Raw genomic sequence first — 8386 nt, 5'->3', positions numbered from 1 at the left:
GTCTAATGTCTGAGGAGACTCCATCAGGTCTAATGTCTGAGGAGACTCCATCAGGTCTAATGTCTGAGGAGACTCCATCAGGTCTAATGTCTGAGGAGACTCCATCAGGTCTAATGTCTGAGGAGACTCCATCAGGATGAAGGTGAAATCTGCATTTTTTTAAATCTTGTTAAAATCTGGTTCAGTCTCGTTCTCCCAGAACCACGACCTCGTCTCGTGACTCCATTTATAAACATTTTGTTGCCACGTGTGTTGAATCTCATCGACCCGTCGTGCACAAGTGGTTGTGTAACGTCTGACGGTGAAACTCGATGACCTCCTTTCTCTTTGTTTTAACGACGGACCTCGTCTTTTTGCCGCCAGACGTTCCAGGTGGATTTGATGGAGAGTCGGCTCGGCCATCTTGAAGACGAGCGTCGGACAGCGGAGGAGGAGGCTGCAGGCCTGCGCAGCCAGCTGGGCCGAGCTCAGGAGAAGGTACACGCCTGTAATGGTTTTACCTGAGGAACCAAATGTGTTTGTAAGTTTCTTGCTGCAGCGTCACGGAGTTGACGTGTGTCCATCGTGAAGCAGCTGCTGTCCAATCTGACATGTTTCTGTTCCGTTGGAGGCGAGGGCTGTGGACGAAAGTCTTCAGGCGGTGAACCGGCAAACGTCTCGTCTGAAGTCGGAGCTGCAGGTTCTGCAGCAGGAGAGGGATTTCCTGAAACACGAGGTCTCCGTGCTGCACAAACAGCTGCAGAACTCCAGCAGCAAAGTGAGCTTTTATTTTCTGAACGTTTATGAAACATCCACTCTGTTCTCATCCATTTTTCTCTCAGACAGTTTTCAGCGTCGTTCTTGTCCCACGGTGTTAAAGCTATTTCAACAAACCATCAATCAAAACGTTCGGCTCGTTCAGGACAATCCTGCTGTGACTTTTGGTGCAACTTTAGCTTTTTGAAATATTTAGCCTTTTCTGACTTTTCTTTTTCTCATAGACAATGAATTGAGCTCATTTTACATCCTTCAAATCTTTAGATGTGTTCACAACCTTTTACTGCTCCTTTCACATTTTGTTCTGCTTCAGCTTCTTTCAGCTTCTTTCTGCAAATTTAAACTGTTTTTCAGCTACTTTCAGCTGTTTTGTGCTCCTTTCAGATTATTTCTGCTTATTTCAGTTTGATACGCTCCTGTCAGCTTACGTCTGTGAATTTCAACTTTTTCTGCAATTTCAGCTACTATTTAGCTATTTTATGCTAATTTAAGCTTTTTAAGCTAATTCCACATTTTTTGCACTCATTTCAACTTTTTTTAGCCTAATTAAGCAAAATGTGTTCTCTCCACGTCCTTCTGGTAACTTAAGCTTCTTTCTGCTTTTTTTAGCTACTTTTCGGCAGTTTTTTTTTTCTCCTAATTTCAACTTCAGATTATTTCCACTTTTTGTGCTCATTTCTGCAACTTTCAGCCTAATTAGCTTTATGCTCCGTTCAGCTTTTTTCTGTTAGTTTCAGCTTTTTCTGCTCTTTCTTCTACTATTTAGCTCTTTTGATGCTAATTTTAACTTCTTTTTTTTTTTACTAATTTCACTTTTTTTAGCTCATTTCATTTCTTTCCACTTCCTTCTAGTAGTTTAAGCTTCTTTCTACCTTTTCAGCTATTTTTGTGCTGATTTCAGCCTCTTTTTTAGCCGATTTCCTACTATTTGTGCTAATTTCTGCTTATTTAAGCCTAATTCTGCACATGTACCCTTTCTACTTTCTTCTGCTAATTTAAGCTTAATCTTCAATTTCAGCTACATTTCAGCATGTTTTTAGCTAATTTCAGCTGTTTTTCAGCAAGTTCTTCTGCAATAAGCATTCACACTGCATTTTTGCAGAAAATGTGATTTCTCTAGTTTTTGTTCGGCATGATTTCCGTGGAACTCGACCAGAGCAGGACGGTCACCTTCATGTCTGTTCTCAGAACCATATTTTGGAGATGGCCTTGCACTCGAGCGGTTCGCAGAATCTGAGCAAGAAGCTTTTCAGAGAAGAGCTGTCTCGGCTGATGGGGCAGGAGCAGCAGCTGCTGAGGCAGGAAAACAGCCGGCTTCAGGCCGAGGTGCACATCATCAAGAGCAGCCTCCTCCAGTCCAAAGAGAAGGTCCGCTGACACAACAAACACATTTATTTTTGTCTTCCTGTGCTGTGATTCGTGTGTTCTGGGTTCGGTTCTGTCAGGTCCGTCAGCTCGACGCCACAGTTCTGTTACTGAACAAACACAAGCAGCAGAGCCAGCTATCGGCTGTGAAAGCCTTGGAAGAGGAGAACGCCTCTCTGAAACAGGAACTGGAGCTGGCTAAGGTATGAAGCGCACCCGTTACACCAGGGAACCTCAGAACGCGACGGTCCTGACCGCTCTGCTTTCAGGGCTGTGAAGTTGGACGAGACCAGGCGGACGTGGAGAGTCTTCAGCAAGAGAACGAGGCGCTCAGAGCCCAAATGGCCCAACTGTCCTCACAGGTTCTGGAGGTACTCCGTGATTCTGACTCCATCGTGCTTTAATGTTTCCGCTCACAGATGTGTTCGGTCGTGACCAAACGTTTGGAGAAGGAAACAAATGGTGGTTTTCACAAAGTTGCTGCCTCAGTTTTGATGGCGGCACCTTGTGGAGTGATCGGATGAATTGTGAGGACGTTGCTGCTTGTAAGACCCCAATCAACCCTTTGTAGAATCATCTAGAACTTCAAGGAGACTGGTTCAGTTGCAGTGAAGAAGACTTCAGGGTGACCAAGAAGGTCAAACAAGGGGTACTTATCCGATAAATGCTCTACTACCCTATAAGTACTCTGGTAGATACACAATACGACCCTAATGATCTTGTTACCTTTTAACATTTATTTTATTACATCGAATCATAAATGCAATAAACAGAACCCAAAACACAAACCAAAAATATATATATGTATATATTATTATTATTTTTATTTTCTTAAGTGGGCCGGATTGAAGTCACGGCCCGCGGGCGTCCAGTTGAATAGCCTGCCCTAATGGGTACTCACCAGTTTACTTGGTGAGTACCAAGTACAACCGAACATGTACCAAGTATGTATTATGTAGGTATCCAGGTACTTGCCAGTACGTATGAAGCAAGTATAAGGTAAGTACCCAGGTGGCACCTTGTGAGTACCAGGAACACACTGGGTACGTAGATTAATTAGGTACAGGGTACATACTGAGCTGTGTTGCTTCTGAGTAAACATTCCTGCTCGTCTTCAAAACGTTCCTTTTTAAGAGAGGAGTTGTAAATACCCTCCGTCCATGTGAGTATTGTTTATTCCTTAACTTTTATTTAAACCAGACGAATCCCACTGAGATCACAGATCTCCTTTGTACGGGCGGTCTGGGCCTGGAGGCGGACTAACATGCATGTTTTTGGTCTGTGGGAGGAAACCGGAGTACCCGGAGAAAACCCACGCAGCACAAGAAGAACGTGCAAACTCCACACAGAAAGACCCCAGGTCCAACTGGGGATTGAACCCAGGACCATCTTGCTGTGAGGCAACAGTGCTAACCACCAAGCCATCGTGCTGCAGTATAACGTAAAATAAGCAACATTTTGGCGTGTGGCTGCATCTAGGTATAAGAAAGTTCTATTGAAATTTGGGTTGTTGCATCAACATCCATCCATCCATCCATCCATCCATCCATTATCTTTACCCGCTTATTCCATTTTGGGTCACGGGGGTCGCTGGTGCCCATGTCCGGCAATCACTGTGCGAGGGGCAGGGTGCACCCTGGACAGGTCACAAGTCCATCACAGGGCGCGTCAAAATCCAAGATGGTTAAAGATTAAATGATTGGGGTGGCCAAAGATTAATCTATGGTTGTCAAGGCCACCATTGGCCACCCCCTGGCTCCTCCACTGCTCCTGCTGGTGGATAAACTTGTTCCCTCCAGGATCCGTCGCTCTGCCTCAAAGAGAACCTCCCTCTGCTCTTCTCTGCACTGTATCCTCTATCTGCTTTAATATTTTGCACTAAAAACATTTAGGTTTACTTCCATCTGCTCAGTTCCTGCCCAGAAAAACACCCGTCACCAAAATCTTCATTCACCGTTCGAGTCCCTCAGCGACCGGACGTTGGCGCTTGTTATGAAAGTGAAACAATTTCTGACGCCTGAGACATTAAAGATGAATAAATTATACCTCTGCACATTTTAATGTTTTTATTTAATTTAACATGTTTTGTTCTTTCAGTCGTTTCAGGCTCAGTGGGGCGGTCTTCTGCCTCCCGCACCTCACAGGGTGCAGAGGGGACCACACCGCGGGGAGGAACCAGACCACCTGCAGGTACAGGACCATCAAACATCTAGTGGGCGCACGCTCAAAGATTTAAAGAAGTTTAAAACGTCGCAGTGAAGCCGGACGTGTCTGTTTTTACAGTTCGTACCTGATTCTGATCAAAGTGTTTCCTCCCAGAGCGTCCGTCTCTCTGTTTGTCCCTCACGGCCATTTTGTTTTGTCACCTTCAGTTTTTGTGAATTAAAAACTGGGCTGAGCCTCACGATGCTTATTATTTGACGTAATATAATTTAAAAGTGTTTCACTCAGTTCAGATGCTGGTAACGGTTTTATCAAAGTTTAAACGTCAGTTCTGAGTGATGCGTTATTTTCATGTCTTTGTGATTCTGGAGCTGTTTTTCTTGTGTTCCGCCACAGATCCATCTCATCTGTCTGTCCTGACGTTTCTCGTGGCTGTTGACTTTCTGGGTTTGGTGTTCTCTCTGTGGAGCCTTTTGTTGGGGAAGAACTCGCTTTCTTTATTTACGTTTCCGTCTCGGGACTGAAGTAGTTGGTGTGGGTGCGGTCTTCAACTCGTGTTGCACAAACATCGCTCTCTGTCACCAACCAGCCGAGGCTCACTCACATGTTTGTTTTGTGCGTTTTTATTATCGAGCGCGTGAAGCGATCGGAGCCTGAGGGAGACGTCCACACGAATAACTCCACCACTGAAACAGAAGTTCTCCTGATCAGACGCAGACCGCAGTAGGTGAGGGGTGTGGCCACCATCTTGCTAGGTGCTGCATGCCTCACTTTGTTGTGAGCATGATGACTTGGAAAATAAGAGAGAGTAAATACGCTCAATCATCCAGGTAAATAAATCACAAAAAAGTTAAATCGTGTCATCTGGACAGTTTCATTTTTGGAAGAAATGTTTAGTTTTTCCTCTGAAAGACTTCTTCAGTCTGAGGCCTGCCAACAGGATCTGTCGTATAAATAGCACCTTGTTGACGTGTCTCAAACCAGTTTGCTGTGGAGTTCCCAGAAACTGGCTGTACACATGCAAAATGGAGGAGCGTCAGTCTAGAACAATCGATTATCAGTGCATGACAGTCACATGTTAAAGTCAAAATGGCCGCTTACTGCTCGTAGAACCAGCCTGAGGACAGCCTGGTTAAAAAGAAAAAGAGCAGGTACGCTCAATCATCCAGGAAAATAAATCAATACCAAATCAATTATTCATTCATTCAACCTTTATTTAGACGGGTTAATCCCATTGAGCCTCGGGGACTCATTTACAAGAGAGACCTGATTTTAACAAAGAGTGATGACAACAATACACAGCCACAAAAGAGGCATACAGATTTAATAAATTATTGTTTTTTTTTAAACAAATCAAAACAAAATCGCAACCAAAAGGACAGTCAAAAATAAAAGGAGCTAAGAAAAAAAAACAGCTAGATTATTATTAATGATCAATTATTAAAATTTAAAATAATTATTCATTAATACTTTAAAAACAAATAAATAAATACCAACTTCCATTTTGGTGTGTGGCTGCATAGGCTTAAAAAGGTCACTATCAAAAATGGCATATTGTCACATCCAAATCCAAGATGGCCGCCACCTTAGGTATGTGAACCAGCCAATCCCAGTCATTTGAGGAAACTGTTTTCTAGTTTTAAATTGCTTAAAATTATATTTCCTCAAATAACTGGGGTAGCCAAAGATTAATCCATGGGGGGCCAAGGCCACCATTGGCCACCCGCCGGCTCCTCCACTGCACCTGGTGGTGGATAAAATGTCTCCCTCCGCTCAGGACCTGTCTATCTGTGCTGCCTGGGACAAGTAAATGATCAAGTCAAACTTCCCTCAGTTCTCCTCAGTGACTCCGCCCCACTTGAATATCTTGTGCTAAAAACATTTAGGTTTACTTTCATTATCTGTTCAAGTCAATTCCAACACTGAGCTTCTTGGTCAAGTTGAGGTGTTTTTACTCAGATAAACATTGTGTCAGTCTCTCAGGATGCCCTAGCACTTAGCAAGATGGCGTGACGACTTCTCACCTCATTAATAGACGGCGCTGCTGTTGGACGTTTCAGTGAACTCGACTATGTTTATCTTTATTGAACAGTTTGGAGAGGTTTTAGAAAACTCTTCATGTTTTTTTTTTTCCTAAAGATCCAAACCCGAAGCAGTCTGGATTTTTAGGATTAAAGTTTCAAAAAAAGTTTAAAAAGCTCAATCATCCAGGCAAACAAATAAAAAAAAAGGTTAATTCATGTCATCTGGACAGTTTCTTCTTGGAATAATCGTCCAGATGACCTAGTTTTCACTGGTTTTCACTGGTTTTCACTGGTTTTCACTAGTTTTCACTAGTTTTCACTGGTTTTCAGTGGTTTTCAGTGGTTTTCACTGGTTTTCGTTGGTTTTCGTTGGTTCGCCTCCCTCAGCAGCTCGTGCGAGCGTTGAGGGTTCGAGGTTGAACGCTGGTGAAGTCTTCCTGCCTTTTCTCCTCAGGGGCCGATGCCGGAGCAACGAGCCGCTCACGCAGACAACTACAGGCGGATCGGCGGACTGTGACACCCGCCGCCTTCCATGCTCTTAATCCTTAACTGAAACAAACCTCGTCCTCCTCGTCCGTGCGGGAGGTTGTGCAGGAAGGAGGTGCTGGTCCGAAGGGCTCCGTGTATTTTCTGCTGCTGGGTGGCAGAACGCACAACCATCGGCTCTTTCCCCCTGACGGGCTCTGAATAATGACAATTACAGAATGTAACATCTGCTGTGCATAAAGTTTAATCTGGACAAATTATCCTCGGGTTTAAAAATCTCTCCTGATCAATGTTTTAATATTTGTTTTTTGAATCACTTGTACTTTTAAAAACTGTGACAGGCTAAATATTTCTGGACGTTCGAGTCCCGGTGGAAGGTTACGCTGAGGTGCAGTCTGTGCACCGGTTCCTGTGACGTCCTTATCGGACTTTTTTTATCTTGGGTCAATAATTTATGCTGTAAAATGTGTTGGACCTGTTCTGATGCACCGACCAAAGTTAATCACAACTTTCTCATTTAATGTTTGTCATTTTCACAAAGTTGTTCCCAGCCTCTTGCTGTAGTAATTATTATAAAGTATAATTATTATAAAGTATAATTATTATAAAGTATAATTATTATAAAGTATAATTATTATAAAGTATAATTATTATAACGTGGTGTCATCAGCGCACGTTGGTGTTTGTTTTTATGTATTTTAGTTTTTCCGCCACCTGTTTCTCATCGTGTTTATAGAGTTAAAGGTATATTTATTATTTAAATGTATTTACTTTGATAGTGTTTATTTTATTAATTTAATTTATTTTATAGGTTGATCTGGATCATATTTATTTATTAGAATGTTGCTGTTTTTCCGTGAATGTATTGGTCTTTACTGCAGACGAATCTAATTAAAATAAAGACACGAGTTTGTTGTTTTTTTTACTTTTGAAGCTGCTTCAAGTCTGAATCGTCGTTTTCTCTTCGTTTGACCTCTGGAGGATCAACTTGATGAATCCGTGGTTTGTTTTCAGCAGGCGGAGAGGGAGAGGAAGATGAGGGTCATGGAGCAGCGGATGAAGGAAATCGAACTGTCGCTGCGTAACGTCAAGCTGCTGCTGAAGGAGAAGGTCGCTCAGCTGAAGGACCAGGTCCGAACACTTCTTCACGTCAGGCTTTTATTTTGTTAAAAACACTGTTCCTCATCGGTTAGAAGAACTCTTTCCAGGTGTAGGTTCTATGGTCCAGGTGTAGTTTCTATGGTCCAGGTGTAGTTTACATGGTCCAGGTGTAGGTTCTATGGTCCAGGTGTAGTTTCTATGGTCCAGGTGTATTTCCTATGGTCCAGGTGTAGTTTACATGGTCCAGGTGTAGTTTACATGGTTCAGGTGTAGTTTCTATGGTCCAGGTGTAGTTTACATGGTTCAGGTGTAGTTTCTATGGTCCAGGTGTAGTTTACATGGTCCAGGTGTAGTTTACATGGTCCAGGTGTAGTTTACATGGTCCAGGTGTGGTTTATATGGTCCAGGTGTAGTTTACATGGTCCAGGTGTGGTTTCTATGGTCCAGGTGTAGTTTCTATGGTCCAGGTGTAGTTTCTATGGTCCAGGTGT

At 43.1% G+C, this 8386-nt stretch overlaps 1 protein-coding gene across 1 annotated transcript in view; it reads left to right on the top strand.

Moving 5' to 3' along the window:
• The window catches only part of nin (ninein (GSK3B interacting protein)), a 30602-nt gene that overhangs the window by 21164 nt on the left and 1052 nt on the right, over positions 1-8386 (top strand). The window contains exons 20-26 of the mRNA XM_037694607.1: positions 364-477; positions 611-757; positions 1945-2124; positions 2202-2324; positions 2391-2492; positions 4219-4311; positions 7812-7925. Coding sequence (XP_037550535.1) covers positions 364-477; positions 611-757; positions 1945-2124; positions 2202-2324; positions 2391-2492; positions 4219-4311; positions 7812-7925 — 873 coding nt within the window. The remainder of the gene's footprint in view (positions 1-363; positions 478-610; positions 758-1944; positions 2125-2201; positions 2325-2390; positions 2493-4218; positions 4312-7811; positions 7926-8386) is intronic.

This window comes from Nematolebias whitei, chromosome 21 (genome assembly GCF_014905685.2).
Source record: "Nematolebias whitei isolate Nwh7 chromosome 21, NemWhi1, whole genome shotgun sequence".
NCBI classification, from domain to species: Eukaryota; Metazoa; Chordata; class Actinopteri; order Cyprinodontiformes; family Rivulidae; genus Nematolebias; species Nematolebias whitei.
The sequence above is the reverse complement of the archived record's forward strand: the minus strand, read 5'-3'. Positions and strand labels throughout refer to the sequence as shown.